Source organism: Lemur catta, chromosome 6, assembly GCF_020740605.2.
Source record: "Lemur catta isolate mLemCat1 chromosome 6, mLemCat1.pri, whole genome shotgun sequence".
Classification (NCBI taxonomy): domain Eukaryota; kingdom Metazoa; phylum Chordata; class Mammalia; order Primates; family Lemuridae; genus Lemur; species Lemur catta.
In genome coordinates this window covers 82154801-82174326 of record NC_059133.1, presented here as the reverse complement: position 1 = coordinate 82174326, position 19526 = coordinate 82154801, and the positions used below count along the sequence as shown (strand labels likewise).

The window sequence follows — 19526 nt, the reverse complement described above, 5'->3', positions numbered from 1 at the left end:
TTTTCTTTATTTTGAGCAACTTTCTCATTAGGAATAAAAATAGCACCATTTATAATAATATTTAATGGGATAAAAATGGTCTTGCCAAAGTAAATCTTTAATGTATAACTTCATTGTGATCACTAAAATTGACTACTCTGTGAAGCAGTTTATTATTTTAAAAAGTTATACAAGCTCATTAATATAAACTACTGTATGATTTACAAAGCATTTTTCATATGCATTTGTTTTATTTAATCACAATCTATAGCTGTCATGATAGCTCCATTTTACAAATAAGGAAACAGTGTAATGTAGGTTAAGCAGTTTGCCCACAGTCACGACTGATAACTGGTGGAGTTGGGAGTTAGAATTTTGGTGGATTGATTAGCATTCAAAAATATTTGCAATTTTCTTAGTTCATTGTTAGAACTGTTCTTCATAATAAAGGAAATACTTGTCTAAACCTTAAAACAGTACTACCACTTTGTCAAATATTAATATAGAATGTTTATGAAATTTATTTCACATGTTTGGCCATGGTGAGTTTGAGATTCCAGTGTGGTGCTCAGATGATGATCATTAGATTGTTGAAAATGCAGACCTTGTGCTGAGTAGAGATGCTGAGTAAAAGACAAAATTTTATGAAAAATGAAATAGCTGAAATGTGGAATCATGAGGTCTGAGGTTAGACCCTCACCCACCAAGGGGCAGAATTAACCCACATTCACTCATTTGTTGGAATTCTGCTTTTGTACATCTTTATCTGTCTTCCCAGCTGGAGTCCGTGTTTTGAAAGCAAAGAATATCTTGCATTTAAACACTAGATAAGTACTTATTAATTACTTGTTTCAGTCTTTCTTATTACTTATTTTTGTGAAAAACGGACCATTTGGCTGTTTAGCAGACTGTTACATTTTTCTAAATATTCTTTACCTTTTTTGTGTTGACTTTTAGCACGACCACATGATTTCTTCGATGCACAAACACTGGATGCGATAAGACATCGAGCCATATGCTTTAACCTCTCAGCTCATATAGAAAGTTTAGGGAAGGGACACAGTGTTGTTTTTCATAGTACTGTAAGTATTCTTTTTTTTTTTTTTAAATTATATGTAGAGATTTGCAAAAAAGTGTATTTTGAATTTCACAGCCATTTCTAAATTGATCAAAATCTTAAGAAAATATGTTTTAACAAAAGTCACAAAACCTTTTGCTTTATTAGTATTTTAAAAATTATTTGTATTATTGGTTATAAAGCTGATATTTCCCATAATTTTACATGTTTATGATTAAGCTGAATATTTTAGCCATTAGTTTGAGCTATTTAGGAATATTGGGGTGGCACATCATACAGTGCTACTAGACATTACTGGGCTCTGACCTTAAGTAAACTAGGTATCTTTTCTGACCTTTGGTTTCCTCATTTGTAAAATTAGAACATTAGATTCCTTGTAGCTCTAAAAGATTCATTCACATCCCTATGTATTACATGCACCTCTCCCACCAACCCCAATGCACACATCCAAAGTTAAACAGAAAATAAGATAACATCGGTCATCAAATTAAAGCTTCATGAGGTAGATTTTTAATCTGCTTTGTTCCACTGATAAATCCGAAGTGCCTAGAATTGTGCCTAGCATATGGTAGGCACCCAGTATATTTGTTGAATGTGTTGTCAACATAGAAGAAAAGTACTAATGTTTCAAAAGCAATAAATAGTTTTTTTTTTTTTTGGTTAACAAGGAGTTATAATAGAGAGTTTTTTCTTGCATGCCCCTTGCTATTTTGTTGTCCAGTCATTTTTAAATTGGTCTAGTTTGGTATAGGTAAGTTAATAAAGGTAAATTGTAGACTAGACCCTTGGTGATTTGAATCCTTGGAAAAGTGAATGCTTAATTTTGGCTGTCGAAATATAAAATATATTAAAGCTGGGCATGTGGCTGATGCCTGTAATCCCATGTACTCAGGAGGCTTAGGTGGGAGGATCACTTTAGTCCAGGAGTTCCAGACCAGCCTGGGCAATGTAATGAGATCCTTGTCTTTTAAAATAAAATATACTGAATTTGGATTACTTTTATTTTTTATATTTCAGTTAAAATGCATGACAATTTAAATGTAAAAGGTCATTGTTCTGTCTTTTGGTTTGAATCTCTATATTTCCCATCTCCTATAATAATGAGGTTTTCTTGCATTTTCATTTTTTCTATGTATAGTGATCCCTCTTTTTCTGCAGGCTCTGCATCCATGGATTCATCTAAAACCACGGATCAAAAATAATTGGGGATGGGGTGGGTGGGTGGACACAATAGAAAATAATAATAAAAATAATACAAATTAGAAAAATACAGTATAACAACTATTTACATAGCATTTACGTTGTATCGGGTCTTTTTTTTTGGAGGGGGTGGGAGACACTGTCTCCCTCTGTTGCCCAGGCTGAGCTGCAGTGGTGTGATCATAGCTCACTGCAACCTCAAACTCCTGGGCTCAGGTGATCGTCTTGCTTCAGCACCCCAAGTAGCTGGGACTACAGGCGCACACCACCATGCTCAGCTAATCTTTTAATTATTGGTAGAGACAAGAGAGTTGGGATTGGGTGGAATCCCCCTTTGTTGTCCAGGCTGGTCTCAAACTCCTGACCTCAAGTGATCATCCTGCCTCCGCCTCCCAAAGTGCTGGGATTACAGGCATGAGCCATTGCTCCCAACCTGTATTAGGTCTTGTCTAGGGATGATTGAAAGTGTATGAGAGGATGTGTGTAAGTTAGTTATATGCAGATAACTATGTCATTGTAGATAGGGGACTTGAGTATCCTTGGATTTTTGGTATACATGGGTTGCGGGGCGGGGGGCTGGAGGGGTATCCCTGGAACCAGCCCTGCGTGGATGCTGAGGGATGACTGTATATTTATTTCCCAATTATATAGCTTCTCTGTTACTTCTGCCTACTTATTTTAATGTACATACTTACCTCCATTGTTCTCCCTCTTCTTTTTGGTTTCTCATCTATCTTGCTCACTTTATTTAGCTCCAAATATGCTGCCAATTCTTTTGCCTTTTTTAAAAGCGTAGAAAGCGGCTGCCCACACTGGTATTTTAACATTCTGTTGTGCAGAGTTTCCCCAGTATATATTTTCATTTTAAAGATAAGGAAATGTTCTAATCATGTGTTTTTGTGGATAATCACTATATGAATTGTAAAGTATTGTAGCTACTTACCAAAGAAGGGTGAAAGACAATCTTTTATTTCATTTTTATGTAGTACAACCTCAACCTAGGTTAGACTGGACTCTAGGAAATTTTGTAAGATCCATTCAGATTTAATGAGCCAAGAAAATAACCAATAGTGTATTGTATTTACGGAATAAATTTAAATGGAGACATGTTTGACATAATGTAAGCCAAGTTATTAAATGTGTCATATAAATGAATTTGTGCGTGCTTTTCGTCACCACACAACCAGTGCTGCCCCCTAACTCAAAGTTTTCAGATGACGAAACTAGGGACTGGAAAGATTGGATTCCCTTTTCCAGCGTGACATAGTATAGTTGAGTATTATTACACAGGGCTTATGGTCCTCTATCTCCAGCCCATTCATGGGTTCCATGGTGAGAACTCTTGTGGCATGTGTGGTATTATTAATAAAAGGAAGGTAGAAAATAGAACAATAGTTAGGTATCAATAAACTCCAGGCAAGTTTTTAAGTAATTAGGGCAGAGTTGTAGATGTTGGAAATTAGCTATGGATATTAGGGAGAGTGTGAAGAATTGAATCAAAGGCAAGAAGGTAAAGGATTTTTATACAAAGGAAAGGGAACCTTTTCTGAGACTGGAAGACATGGAGAGGTGGTATGAGTTTGAGGCAAGGTGAACCATGCCTATTCTCTCCCTTTTTCTCTTTTTAAGAGATAGGGTCTTGCTCTGTCACTCAGGCTGGAGTGCAGTGGTGTTATCATGGCTCACTACAGCCTCAAACTTGGGGGCTCAAGCCATCCTCCCGCCTCAGCCTCCTGAGCAGCTGGGACTGCAGGCACACGGCACCACACCTGGCTAATTTTTCTTATTTTTTTTGTAGAGATGGGTCCTCACTATGTTGCCCAGGCTGGTCTTGAACTCCTGATCTCAAGTGATTCTCCCTCCTCAGCCTCCTGAATAGCTGGGATTGCAGGTGTGAGCCACCATGCCCAGCATACTTACTCTCTTTTAAAGAACATGGGAGATAGTTATCTAAATAAAGATGAAAGAGTTGGAAAGGAAAAAGTTACTGGATTTGGAAACCGGAAAGGTTTTAAATGACTACTCTGGGAATTTTGTTGGGATTCAGCAAGATTAGGGGCTTGCTCAGCAGTGATCATCGAAGTCCTCCTTTGAAGTTTGAGAACATAGGTTTATGATGTGATAGGTCTGTAATCATTTTTATTTTTAAAGAAGTCAGTAAGATGTGGTCATCACTCCCAAAGTATGGCATTAGGGCTAATTTGTTCATTCACTCAAATATTGAGCACCTGCTGTGAGCCAGGTACTAATGATACAGCAGTGAACAAAACAGATTAAAGTAAAACAGAACAAAATGCCTATATTATAGTGGAAGAGACATGATAAGATAGATCAGTCGTAACAACTTAAAAGGAAGTGAGGGCATGAGCCGTTCGATTATTAGGGGAATAAGCATTTTAGCCAAAGGGAGAATCAAGTATAACAACCTGATGTGGGATTATGTCACATATGTTTGAAAAACAGTGAGCAGGCCAGTGTAGCTGGAGGGAAGGAGGGAGGAAGAGAGAGTAGGAGATAAGTCAGAGAGGTAATTGGGAGAACCTTTTTTGAACTAAAACCTTGGCTTTTATTCTGTGTGAGATGGGAAGCCATTGAGGAGTTTTAGTAGGCATGGTATGTTTTAGCTTTTTTAAATAGTAATTATTATTGAGGTATAATTTATATAATAAACTGCACCCATTTAAAGTATACAATTCTGAGTTTTGACAGTTGTACTCACCTGTGAAAGCACCCCCCACAGTTAAGATACAGATCATTCCCAGCACTCTCAGAAGTTTCCTGGTGTAGCTTTGTAGTACACCCTACCTCCTCCACTCCTTGCCCTAGAGAACCTGCTCTTGTTTTTTGTGTAGGTTTTAATGTGTTCCCTTTGGTTTCTGTTGAAAACAGGTTGTAGGAAGTCAAGGGTGGGGGAAAAGGGAATTCATCTTGTCATTCTTTCGGGTGAGAAAGTGGCTTTGGACTAGAATGGCTCCAGTGGAGATGATAAGGTTTAGATTCTGGTTATCTTTTGAAGTTTGTACTGGCAGGATCGTGGGTAAATCAAATGTCAGATATGAGAATAAGAGGAAAGGATGACTCTAAGGGTTTTTGGCCTGGGCAGTGGACAAAATGATGGAGTTGCCATTAATGGAGACTGTCAGGCAAGTAGGTTGAGGGAGAGGATTGTATCAAGAGCTCTGATTTGGACACGTGTTAGGGCCTATAGGACATTCAGTGGCTCTGTCGCTTAGGCTGGTAGATGTAAAAGTTGAGAGTTCAGAGGGGAGGTGTGACTAGAGATCCCAGTATGGGAGTTTTTAGCATATCAGTGTGTTTGTAGGTATCAGACTGGATGAGATCACCTTGGAACTTTAAGTGTAAATAGAAAAGAGAAGTCTAAGGACTGAGGTTTGGGGCTCACCAAACAAACATTTAATAATTTAAAGGGTAACACATCTGATGAAATGGTGGTCTAGTAGTGAGCAAGTATAGTTGCATATAAGGGAATAGTAGTGATGATAAACTTGTAATTAAAAAATGAAGCACCAGCTACCATATACTTCTTGTTAGAGCAGCTTCTTTTGATGAAATCCTTAGGCTCACCATGGTTCCCCCTGAAAAAAAGGCAGGGAGGAATGAAGGAGCTAAAAATATAGTGGTGATAATATTAGGAGTCGAGAGAGAAAATAAAAACTATACTCTCAATAATCTATGAAGGTGAAATATTTTCTAGCTGTAGAAAACATCTTAGAGGACTTAACATGATACTTATGTATATTTTAAATTAAAAAACTGAGGAATGAGTGATGTGGACTGTTAGGTCACAGTGAGAGGACACAGGTACCTTGACTGAGGAAAAGTCACAAAGATGGAATGTAAGAATGATTTTTCCTGGGGAGGAAAGTGAAAGGAAGAGACATGAATAATCAGATAAGTTGTTTGGACACAATACAAAGGAAAGGAGCTAGGTGAGCAAATTCTCCAGAGTTCTGTAACTGTGAAGGTTTTGAGGGAGGCAATATGTGTTAAACAGAATCACTTCTGTTAGTAGTCAGAACTGGTCAATACTAACTGCAAATTTACGTTACCTTGTTATCAAATTAACTTTAATAGGAAATAACCATACTGATAATGAAACGATTGGTTTTAAAAAAAAGTATGAGGTACTATACTGTATAGTTTGTCTGATTTGTCTTATTTAGTTAATTGCAACATTTTCTTTCGAGCCTTTTCCAGAAGAGGTCAGCAGAATCCTGGTTATATCAGTTGGCTTGCTGTGCTTTGTTGGCTTGCATTGTTTTTATATCTTATTTCATGGAAGAGCATAATATTTCATTTTAGCATCTCCAGATTTCTCCTTAGGCTTTTCAGTTAATTTTGTTGCCAAATCTAGAATTAGAGTATTTATTTAACTACGGGTTTTTGGCCAGGCAAGGTGGCTCACGCCTGTAATGCTAGCACTCTGGGAGGCTGAAGTGGGAGGATTGCTTGAGGCTGGAGTTCAAGACCAGCCTGAGCAAGAGCAAGACCCTGTCTCTACTTAAACAAAAAAACAAAAAGAAAAAATTAGCCAGGCCACCGCACTCTGGCCCAGATGATAGAACAAGACTCTGTATCAAAAAATAAAAACAAAACCTACAGGTTTTTATATAATGGAGAGATAGAAAGTACTACTTTGTTTAAAGCTCTGCTTTTGCTCAGTTCTAATGTATTTTCAGGATGACATTATTATATTTTGTGTGAGTGCTTGGAACTTGGTAAAAAAACTCCATATTGAGATTATTAAAACACTAAAGTGCTAATTTTGTTAATATGGAAATTATTAGAGTTACAAAATACCATTTTAAGAGTTATAAAATGCCATTTTGATCTGTTTTTATTTAAGCAGTACCTTAATTTTCAGAATCTGGTAATGAATGGCAAATATGTTGTTCTTCTTACACTTCTCTAGGTCTTTTTGTTTGGATTGATATACCATTTAACTTTGATAGATTCCTTAAGATTGAACCTAAAGACTGATTGGCCTTTCATTTAAAATAAAACCAGCCAACCAAAAACAGCAAAAAGCCCCAGCAAACAACAAATGCCTTAGTTGTAAAATAGATACTTTTTTCTTTCTAGCAGTATTTTTTTGTTTACTGTTTGTTTAAAAATATTGAAACTAGTATAAGTTTTGAAAGTCATTTATTGCGTTGTTAGAATTAATTTTATCATCTTGTGACAAATGAGGGGAAATTGCAAACAGGTTCAGTGTAAACTGCTATAAAGTACTTTGTAGGGTTTTTTCATTTTAAATAAAATTACTATTAGAGTAAGCAAAAAAATTTTTTAAAAAAATATTTTAACTAGTGTGGATGCTTGGTTGGCAATCCAGCTGAACTACAGGCTTAGAAGATAGTAACAAATGGCATTTTCAGTGCTTTAATAATCATGACATGGCTTTATTGTTTGGTTATATAAAGCTGCTTTTCTCTCTTTTCCTTTTGTGAAAATATGATTAAAAGTGAAATTGAGAAAAGGTTGTTTAAAAATGATGTGATTAAAGACTTAAAGGTATTAAGAAAAGTAGAAGAAAAAGTTGTACACTGTGACTTGTTGCCAAACAAAACCACCTTTTTGTTTGTGGGATAATATTACACATAAGTTTTTTTCTTTTACTTTTTTGAGGTTTGATTTTTTTTTTTTTTTTTTTGTGAGACAGAGTCTCATTCTGTTGCCCAGGCTAGAGTGCCATGGTGTCAGCCTAGCTCACAGCAACCTTAAACTCCTGGGCTTAAGCAATCCTTCTGATTCAGCCTCCCAAGTAGCTGGGACAACAGGCATGCGCCACCATGCCCAGCTAATTTTTTCTATATATATTTTTAGTTGTCCATATAATTTCTTTCTATTTTTAGTAGTGACGGGGTCTCTCGCTCTTGCTCAGGCTGGTCTCGAACTCCTGAGCTGAAACGATCTGCCAGCCTCGGTCTCCCAGAGTGCTAGGATTACAGGCGTGAGCCACTGCTCCCGGCCCTTGAGGTTTGATTTACATGGAGTAGTACAAATTTTAATTGTTCAGGTAGATGAATTTTTTACTTAACTATACACCCAATCACATACAAATTTTTATTTGTAACAATCATAGTCATATTGTATAACTTTGTATCTTTTGATATTAGCATTTTTACTTGATTATAGCATTTGTAAACCTTAATTTTAAATGACTATCTAATATTTCCTTATGTTTACATTCCCCATTTATTGGAAATAGTATGGATCAGTACCTGTGGTAGACACTGGATGGACAATATAGTTCACATTATGGAAGGGAAGATAGGCACATAAAGCAATCACAATAATGGTGTAATACATGTTGAGTAATCACTCAGCATTTTCGAGACACGTCCTATAAATACCAGAGACCCTTAATCCATTATTGGAGTTAGGGGCAAGGAAGAGGAGGTGATAATGCATCCTAAAAAGGATATTTGTGATTATGTCTGAGTATAGGTAGACACTGCACATTCCAGGCGGAGAAGTGCTGGGGAGATGGGAGTGAAAATTTAATATAAATTTTATTTTACTTAACCAAGACCTGCGGTTTATGTTAATTGCCCAAGTTAAAGTGAGTAATCAAAAAATGAAGCATGTATACCTTAATGACATTTTATCTGAATAGGGAAATGAATGTTCAGTAATTTATTTTATATAGGACCAAAATCATACTTTGGACCATAGCTGAATCAATTGGGGTTCCCAGTCACATTTTCATACTTATAATTAAACTATACGTGTAATCTATACATAATGAAATGATTTGCAGTTCTTATTTATTTAAAGTGAAGCCAGAACTTGTAGACAATTGAAAAGCTATTAGAAATAGCCCAGTGTATGGATCTTTGAGATATTTTATGATTTTTACTCTTAATCTTTTACTGTAATTCTACAGCACATCCTTTTTTAAGGAGCTGACCTTTAGCAAGCCCTCCAAAAGCTGTCAACAGAGTGTTCCTAGAAACAAATCTTTAGTTTTACTAGGGTATTTGTTTGCTTCACTGCTGTGTGCCCAGCACCCGGAATGGTGTCTGATCTGTGTTAGCTGTTTCTTCTGTAAAACATTAGTGCTGCTGCTGCGCAGAAAACCTGGAGAGTTGGTTATTCTGGTAAGTTAGAGGTCAGAAGAGAAAATTTCTACTGTCTGTCTCATGGTGTGGGAAACCATCTTCAATATGAGGCTGAAGGAATTCCAGGCAGAAAAACATGAAAAAAATGAGGCCACAGAGGCCAGATCCTGAATAGTATTATGCACTATACTAAGAGTGACCGTTTCCTAAGTGCTCAGGGAACCTATGAAGAGTTTGTCAGGGAAGTGATACTATACTGAATTTGTGCTTTGCAAAAAACAGTCTGGATACTGAGTGGAGAATGGCTTTGGGGACTTGAGGAAGTCTGGAAGATTGGAGACCTGAACTAGTGTTATAGCAGCTTGAATAGAGATAATAGTAGGTATTAAAGAGTACAGTTCATTTTACACTAAACACTGCTATAGGTGGTAATCTACAGAAGTCCAAAAGATAAGATTCTTCCTGTGTCAGGGAGCTTTCAGTTTTGTGGGAAAGACAAAGGATTGAGTGCTACAAAACAGGGGAAGCAGGATGTTATGATGGTAATATTTCTTCCAGGGTATGAACACCTAAGTTCTTGAGTAGAGGCAAAAGTGCTTTTTAACAATGAGTAAAAATGATGATTTACAAATTGTTTTTATGATTTCTTTTCATATCATTACCAGGTAATAGCTAAGAGAAAAGAGGATTCTGGAAAGATAAAACTTTTGCTTCATTGGATGCCTGAAGACATGTAAGTATTTGAAACACTATGTGTAACTAGTAGACTTATGTTTTATTTTTATTAGAATCTTATACACAAAAATTAAGTTATTAACTTCAAATAAAGACTTAGAGAAATTAAATCATACAGCATGTTGATGTTATCAGGATTAAAGTGATACGCTGAAAGCTCTTAGAGTAGCTGGCTCAAGTTATAAGGTTCAAAATTTCACCTTTTTAATTGTTTTTTTTTTTGCGACAGAGTCTCACTCTGTTGCCTGGGCTAGAGTGAGTGCCGAGGCGTCAGCCTAGCTCACAGCAACCTCAAACTCCTGTGCTCAAGCAATCCTGCTGCCTCAGCCTCCCGAGTAGCTGGGCCTACAGGTGTGTGCCACCATGCCTGGCTAATTTTTTCTATGTATTTTTAGTGGTCCGGTTAATTTCTTTCTATTTTTAGTAGAGATGGGGTCTCACTCTTGATCGGGCTGGTCTTGAACTCCTGACCTCGACCGATCCTCCCACCTCAGCCTCCCAGAGTGTTAGGTTTACAGGCATGAGCCACTGTGCCTGGCCTTAATTATTTTTAATAAAAGTAGTTGTAACAGTTTTTAATCATTTTAAGGATATGATTATTTTTAGGATTTTTAATGACCTTCAGATAGTATGCCAGCATCCTTAGCTGTGCCTTTGAATCATTTATTTTAAAAATTTATAAATGTTTTCTAGCACACAGTGAAAGATATTTAATAGAAAAAGCAATTGACTGGCCTAAGCAAGCCTGTCCCTACTAAAAAGAGAAAAAATTAGCTGGCCGTAGTGGTTCATGCCTGTAGTTCCAGCTACTCGGGAGGCTGAGGCAGGAGGATCACTTGGGCCCAGGAGTTTGAGGTTGCAGTGAGCTATGATGATGCCACTACACTCTAGCCTGGACGACAGAACTAGGCTGTGTCCCAAAAATAAAATAATTAATTTACTAAAAAAAAAAGCAGCTGGCCAGTTTTCTGGCAGTGATTACATTTTCTCTGAGGTTTAAAGCCCTTTTAGCACTTCTGATCTAGATGTTCCTCAGTTCAGATATTTCATATTTAATTTTTCTTTTATCCTTTTTACAATTTTCTTTTTATAAAAGGTAATGAGGGTGTATCATAGAAATTTTGGACAAAATTGAGGAGCACCAATAATAGAGTAAATTTAAATGAAGGGGATTTCATTGTGTATACTTAACTTCAAATATGTGAATAACATTTGTCCTTGTTATTAATTTTTCTATAATATTGTTTTAACAACTGTGTTCTAAGGAGATGATAATGAGTGTGGTGTGAATTAAGAGTTCTTAAATAGATTTGGAAATTTACAATGCACATTAGCATATTAAATCTGCTTAATTTTAAAAAATCTTGTGGTTATCAAACTTCCATTAGTTTGAAACATCTTCCATAGAGCCCCCCTTGGCTTTACCCCACCTCCCCAGCCTAGACTGGTCTTATGGAAATGCTACTCTTTATTTAACTAACTCCTTTTTGATGAACATTAAGGTTAACTGTTTTTGTCTACTAAGTGATATGAAAATCTCTATTGATATGCAAACTGTAATATGTTAAGGTTTTTTATAGGAATGGCCTCCTTAAAAGTTTGTATCAGTTTATGGTCCCATCTACTATGTTAGAGAACTTAATTCTCTGGCTTATTATCAACATTGCCTCTTAAATATCCCACTTACATTTTACATTCATTAAAAATAGGATAATTTTTAAAACGCTTTTTGGTGATTGATGGTTCAGGTCTTTTTTCTCTCATCCCTTTTTTTCTTAATGAGAGTTCATTTGTTTCATAATGTTTTTTTTTGTTTGTTTGTTTGTTTGTTTTTTGTTTTTGAGACAGAGTCTCACTGTGTTGCCCTGAGTAGAGCGCTGTGGCTTTAGCCTAGCTCACAGCAACCTCAAACTCCTGGGCTCAATGATCCTCCTGGCTCAGCTTTGCGAGTAGCTGGTACTACAAGCGCACGCCACCATGCCCGGCTAATTTTTCTGTTTTTTAGTAGAGATGGGGTCTCACTTTTGCTCAGGCTGGTCTTAAACTCCTGAGCTCGCTCAAGGGATCCTCCAGTCTCAGCCTCCCAGGGTGCTAGGATTACAGGCGTGAGCACCACATCTGGCCTCACAGTTTTTAAAAGCTGTTTTTATACTAAGGTTATAAACACAGTTCCGTTAAAAATAACCTATGAAAAATTCAAATGTCTGTGTATTCCTAGTGTTTGGAAATTGATTAGTCCAAATATAAAAATGCTTTCATTTGAATTTCCTTATTGAATTAAATTTTTCTTTTTCTTTTTTCTTTTTTTTTTTTTTTGAGACAGAGTCTCCGCTCTTTTGCCCTGGCTAGAGTGCCCTGGCGTCAGCCTCGCTCACAGGAACCTCAAACTCCTAGGCTTAAGTGATCCTCCTGCCTCAGCCTCCTGAGTAGCTGGGACTACAGGCATGTGCCACCATGCCTGGCTAATTTTTTCTATATATTTTTAGTTGTCCAGATAATTTCTTTCTATTTTTTAGTAGAGACGGGGTCTCACTCCTGCTCAGGCTGGTGAATTAAATTTCTTTGAACTTAGAATTTTGGTCATGTGCATTTTTTTTAAAAAGTGGAGTTTAATCTTAGAGTTTTTACTTCTTTCTTAGTAAAGAAACTTCTTTAAGTATGAATTGCACTCAGGGACTTAAAAGCCAGCCATTATGTTCTGATAAGCTTCTTAAGTTTGGTGGGCTTTGCCATCAAAAAATTCCGTATTAATTCCTAAATTCATGCTGAATTTTAACATTGCCATTTCTTATTTGGGACTCCATGTCCCACTACTGAGGCTGATGGCTGAGCTTCCTTGGCTTCAGAGAAACTTTTTAATTTGGGTGGCCCGATCAAACTGGCAGAAGAGGCTGGGGAATATGAAGGGTAAATCTAAAATTAATGTTATTTTATTGTTGACTTGTTTTTTAATTAATAGTCTGCCTGATGTGTGGGTGAATGAAAGTGAACGACATCAATTAAAAACTAAAGTAGTTCATTTATCAAAGCTACCCAAAGATACTGCCTTGCTTTTGGACCCAAACATATACAGGTAATTTAATTCTTGACTCTATGTTTTACTTTTTAATTATAATCTTGTTTTTCTAAATTTTGAATGAGTTAGGAGTTATTTTTAAGTGCTAAATTTCAGCACCAAGCATATCTTACTTTCTGGAGTTTTTTTGTATGTGGAAATTACATCACAAAGAGTTAAAAATGGTAGAATCAAGAACGATCTTACTAAAGTTCATATACCTGTTTAATACCAGGCTCAACTTAAGTAGCTTAGATTATAATACACGTAGTAATTTGAAAATAAATGCCTTTTGTTTTAAGTATATAATTCTTTTTATAATACCAGGCTTTTGTGGACCTGGGAATATATCACATGAGTCCTAAATACCATAACTGTTTGAATTTTTTTTAACTTATACTCCCCCCAAACCAGCTTTTCAAAAGAGCAATTTAAATACTATTGTGTTAGATTTAAAAGAGGTAGCTCAGAGTATCACATTTCTAATAATTTTCTGATCTGACCATTGTTTTAGTGTACTGTGCTTATGAAGGTATGGGGGGGAAGGAGAAGACACCAACATGTCTATGTGCTGAGTCACTTTGCTGGGTACTTTACATGTACTTCACCCTCACAGCAGCTCTGGGAAGTAGCTGTTACCATCGATGTTTTACAGATTGGAAAACTGGGGCAAGAGGTTAAGTAGTTTAATATGCCCAAGGTTACACAGATAGTAAGTATGTGGCTGAACTCCATACTGCCTCTCTCCAAATAACATCTACTAGGGTGATTAAAAAAATGGTGAAAATGCTCAAAACCAGTTTTTAAAAGGCACTCTTAATGAAAGGACTTTATATGATTTTAAATAAAATTTTAATTTAGTAGTATGTATTTTGCATAAGGATAGGTTGACAGGAGGAATAAAATGACATAGTTGATAATCACAAATATGAATTTTGGCTCTCATAAAGATTAATTTATAGTAATTAAACACTTTGTAGGTTCTGTTCATTCCATGACTCAGCTTTTTGGAATGTTATTCAATATAGCAAGATTTCTTTAATTTGTGACAGTATTCTGTAAATGATATTCTCACATAGTGGGCTTAGCCACGTGGAAACATTGAGACTCTTGAGTTTTCTCTATTCCAGGAAAAAAAAAAATTTTAAAACATCTTTTGATGAAAGTGCTACTAAGTACAATAAAATTTGTTTTTTGTGGAATGAGCTAGATTATCAAGGATTAGAGGACTGGTACCTAATTTAAGGTTTATTTCTGTTGACTCTTTGGAGAGGGGTAATTAAGATTAGCATCCTAAAAACATGATGTTTTGAGAGAGCCACTCTGCCTTTAGACCCGGTATTAAACATTTTAGAAGATTTGACAAGGGGCATGAATCTTAAGATTAATCTGTGTTTCTGCCGTGCATCCTAATTCCTTCTTTCAAAGGGTTCCTTTCTCACCAAAACAGCTTATTTTTCCTGCCCTTGTGATGCATAGAAAGCAATTTAGATATTTTTTAGTGAAAGTGATTTAAAAAAAAAAAATTCAAGCTTAGAACTGATGTCCCAAAGTCCATAAGAGCAGTTGTGTATTCTCAGTGTGATTCTACTATTCTTACTGATTTCATTCTTGGGAAATGAGGATGTTCTTAAGACATATTAGGTGCTTCTGTGGATTTACTTTTTCTTAACTTTACCCCCCAAAAATCTTAAGTTAATTTTGATTCTAAACTTTCATGCTTCTACTATTCTGGAAATCAGATTTGAGTCTACTGTAAAGTAGTATAGAGTCATAGAAGCCCCTGCAATTGCCCTGGTATAGCAGCTTTGCTTAAATTTCTGGATTTTGATTAAAAAAATCATGTGAAATTAAGATAAGGGGAAAAACAGCTGTTCTTACTTTTTTTAGGAGAAATAATTTCCTGCTTGTGGAAATGTCAAAATGAAAGTGTGGCAAATCTTCCAAAAATGTATTTAACTTCAAAATGAGACTAAAAAGAGCATACATTTGGCCCTCTGTAGCAATGGGTTCTGTATCTGTGAATTAAACCGACTATGGATCGAAAATACTAGGAAAAAAAATACAACAATAAAAAACAATATAAATAAAACTTGTTATACTAACAACTATTTATATAGCATTTACATTGTATTAAGTATTGTAAGTAATCTAGAGTTGATTTAAAGTATACAGGAGGATATGGGTAGGTTACTGTGCCATTTTACATAACGGACTTGAGCATCAGCACCCCTCCCCATCCTCCATGGATACTGAGGGATACTGAGGGACTGTATTTATTTGGGATTTAAATGTCAGTTTTAGGCTGGGCGCGGTGGCTCACGCCTGTAATCCTAGCACTCTGGGAGGCCGAGGCGGGTGGATCGCTCGAGGTCAGGAGTTCGAGACCAGCCTAAGCAAGAGTGAGACCCCGTCTCTACTAAAAATAGAAAGAAATTATCTGGCCAACTAAAAAATATGTATATATAGAAAAAAATTAGCCGGGCATGGTGGCGCATGCCTGTAGTCGTAGCTACTCGGGAGGCTGAGGTAGAAGGATCGCTTAAACCCAGGAGTTTGAGGTTGCTGTGAGCTAGGCTGAAGCCATGGCACTCACTCTAGCCTGGGCAACAAAGCAAGACTCTGTCTCAAAAAAAAAAAAAAAAAAAAAAAAAGTCAGTTTTAAAGTACTGGCTGGTTACATGCAACCAGTAAGTGTTAGACTTAACTTTTTTAGAAACACGTAAGGCTACATAAAAAATTTATTAAACAGCTATATTATGGAAGTAAGTTTATATCCATTATGTATAGATGTTTTAGGAATAAGTTTTAATGATGGCCTATGATCATCACATTGCCTATATCTTATAAATATCTTTAATGTCTCTTCTGAATTACTCAGTATGTTTGTTTCAGTTGAATAAAAGAAAATTCCTTTTTCTCTTTTTCTAGAACAATGCCGCAGAAGAGGTTGAAGAGGTAAAAAATAAATAAATACATAAAAAGCAAACAAGCGGGGACACCTGCAGTCTTAGTCACTGACAATGGGTTTAGGAAAAGTTGCACATTAGAGTCAACCCCTTTCCTTTTTTTTTTTTTTTTTTTTTAAATCCAGTATTTAGAATAATATTTATGCTTAGTGTAAACATTCTGTGAATGAAGTAGGCTCTTCTGTGGAATATATTAATATATTACTGTATATCCACATTTTCATGGAATGGTACTGTGGGAGACTGAGCAAACACTCTTCTGGCAACTTAGTGGAACAGCTTCTTAAAGGCTTTGCATGCTTGCTGCTTTAAGCTGCTTTTTTTTTCTTCCCTTTAGTGATTACAGTAGTTTACATTGGAAAGAAAACAATTACAACATGTGCCCTTACAAATACGAAAAGCACTGTAAGGATATTTGTCTTGACAGTGTCTATTGATTTGAAGTCATATTAAGAAATATTTAGACAATGAAAATTATCAAGAGATAATTTACCTTTCAATTATGATAAATAGATGTGATTGGTTGCCATTTGTGTTCTTTTGCAGAACTCTGATAAGAAAAGTGTTCAATTTGTATTTAAGCAAACAGTGAACGACATTTGCAATCAACTAAAAATTCGTCTATCGAATTAGGGCTGAAAATTACTGTTAAAGAGTGTTGCAGTATGTCTGGTGGCTCCCTTTTCAGGACTAGGGCTTTCTCATGGAGTACAGTATGTTAATATTTACTTATATAACTAATCTGTTAACGGTTTTTGAAAAACCTTTCTTTCAAATTATTTGAATAATCTTCGTATTTTCATTTAACCTATATGACTCTAATTTTTTTTCTGAGGGAAGCATTTGGTTTTTTTAGTTGTTTTTTCTTAATGTAAGAAAAATTGTATTTTTTTTAAAAGTATCTTCAAGCTGAATCCTTTATGCACCAAAGTTGGTTTTGAAAAGGAAAATAAAATCACTTTCTTGCTTGGTAAGCAAGAAGCCATATGGAGTTTTTTTAACTTACAGAAATGGAAATATGTGTTAACTTGTTAGTATTGTATCAAACAAATGTTGCATAGAGATAATAGAACATTGCTTGTAAATAATTCAGCAGATTTGTAATATATTTTTATATTTTGAAAATGTACTGTAGATGTTTTTCTAGAGGCATGAAAGTTAAATGTATATATTATGGTAGAAATAATATTGAAGGATATTGTAATTCACTAGTGCTGCCAGAGGAATTGTTAATAAAGCACCTTCTTTAACAATAAATGTCTTTTGCAGACTTAAGGGACTATGTACTACTGTTAATATCTATAAGAACAAAACACATTGAACATCCTTCCAGAAAGTCTTGAGGGAGGACCTATACTCAGAATTATGGCACTCGTTTCTGACAGTGATTGTGAAATCAATTATTTCCTTACTGTTGGAAGGACATATTGTAAAGTACGTGGTTATATGCAGTCAAACTGCAGAAAATACTCCTGATTGAGGAGTTTTCACTTTACTACAGTGATATAAAAACCAGCAGTTTTTACACTAAATTTTTTAAATGAAGAGTAGACAAAAATATAAAATTAAAACCTTTGGTTCCAAAATGGGAAAGTTCCGTGATACATAAATCATTTCTCATTTGCTTTAAAAAATGAAAAAAATAAAAACTATAGGAGGCTTTATTCATTAACAATGGGGTAAAGAGTCTTATAAAATTAAGTGAAGTGCAAATAAAAGCACTGTTACTGTAAGACATTCTGGAATGGTTGTTTAATAAGGGTATTATTCATATGATCTGTAGCAAATGTGATTTATTTTTAAAAAGAAAAGCAGTGTGTTTTCTTACTATTTTTTTGTTTTCTTTTGCTTAAGCACTTCATCAATTGCTTTATTCTGTATCTGCGAAGTAATCTGCAATCTTCTTTGTTCTTTTTAAAATTTGATTTGTTATAAAATTGCCAAATAGAAGTGTTTCAGATATATAGTTTGTACTTGTATTTTTATTTTATTGCCTCATGTTCTTGTAAGTCATTATTAATTGACCGATGATTGTAGACCTTGCTTGAGTATTTTTTCTAATAAAACAAAGCAAATCACATTTAGCTTCAAGTAACAATTCAATTAAGTTTTAAAATGACATCTGAAACTATTGATCTAATATTTTCTTTAGGGCACAGTGAATAAATTCATTTTTTCATTGTGTAGAAACACTTAGATGTCAATACCAAATTTCATGACTATTGATTAACCTCTGAGTACTCACTTACCATCCTTTTGTTGCTTATGTGATTTTGATACTATTGGTTTGATACTATTGATTAACACACCAAAAAGAACATGTAATTAAAATGAGCTAGTTTTGTAACTTGTATGTATACATATACACACACATTCAATTGTGATTGGGAAATAAGTATGAAAATTTTAATTTGTGATGTTCATTTATTAATGTCTACCCATCTATACTGTTTCTCCTACCCTGGAATATGATATATTTTTAATATGACAATTGAAATCATCAGTCTGTTATTCTTAATTTATGTATAGTTCAGCATTACACGAACTACAGCCCACAGGCATACCCATTTATATGTTGTTGTGATTGCTTTCTCTCTGCAGTGGCAGAATTGAGTAGAGAGGCCTTGTGCCCTGCAAGCCCAGAAATATTTACTACAGGTTGAGCATCCCTAATCCAAAAATCTGAAATGCCCCAAAGCCAAAACTCTTTTTTTCATTTTTTTGTTTTTTAGTTTTAGACACAGGGTCTTGCTCTGTTGCCCAGGCTGGTCTCGAGCTTCGAACCTCAAGTGATCCTCCGCCTCAGCGTCCTGAGTAGTTGGGATCACAAACATGAGCCACTGTGCCTGGCACAAAGTTTTTTTGAGCACTGACATGAGGCCACAAATGGGAAATTCCACACCTGACCTCATGTGACAGGTTGTAGTCAAAACTTTGTTTCATGCACAAAATTATTAAAAATATTGTGTAAAATTACTTTCAGCCTATGTGTATAGGTGTATATGAAACGTAAATGAATTCTGTGTTTAGACTGAGTCTCATCCCCAAGATATCTCATTATATATATGTAAATGTTCCAAAATCTAAAACTATCCAAAATCCAAAATAGTTCTAGTCCCATGCACTTCATATAAGGGATACTCAACCTGTATCTGGTCCTTTAAGAAAAAGTTTGCCGATCCTTTGTCTACTTGGTAAAATTTTTTGAGAAATAAACAGACCATACAATTTGCATTTTTAATATGATTATGTTGATCTTGGTAATAAACCAGTACATTAAGTTTCAGTGAAAACTGTTTAATATACTTTACAGTAAACATTGCCATCTTAGGTACCTGCAACAAATGGTGGTTTTGGGAAACTTTTACATTGGATTTCTTAATAGTTATTAATAGTCTGCTGTTCTCACCATTTGTGTTTTTGTA

The 19526-nt window shown here is 35.3% G+C and overlaps 1 protein-coding gene across 4 annotated transcripts in view; it reads left to right on the top strand.

Moving 5' to 3' along the window:
- The window catches only part of AEBP2 (AE binding protein 2), a 68959-nt gene extending 50778 nt beyond the window's left edge, over positions 1-18181 (top strand). Inside the window, exons 5-9 of one of the 4 annotated variants that reach the window (XM_045554235.1) lie at positions 937-1061; positions 10008-10075; positions 13037-13150; positions 16064-16090; positions 16648-18181. In XM_045554235.1, the coding sequence (XP_045410191.1) occupies positions 937-1061; positions 10008-10075; positions 13037-13150; positions 16064-16090; positions 16648-16693 (380 nt within the window). In that variant the 3' untranslated portion in view covers positions 16694-18181. Of the gene's footprint in view, positions 1-936; positions 1062-10007; positions 10076-13036; positions 13151-16063; positions 16091-16647 lie in introns of those variants that run through there. The other 3 variants (XM_045554236.1, XR_006735836.1, XR_006735837.1) reach the window with 3 other exon arrangements.
- The last annotated feature ends 1345 nt before the right edge of the window (positions 18182-19526 follow it).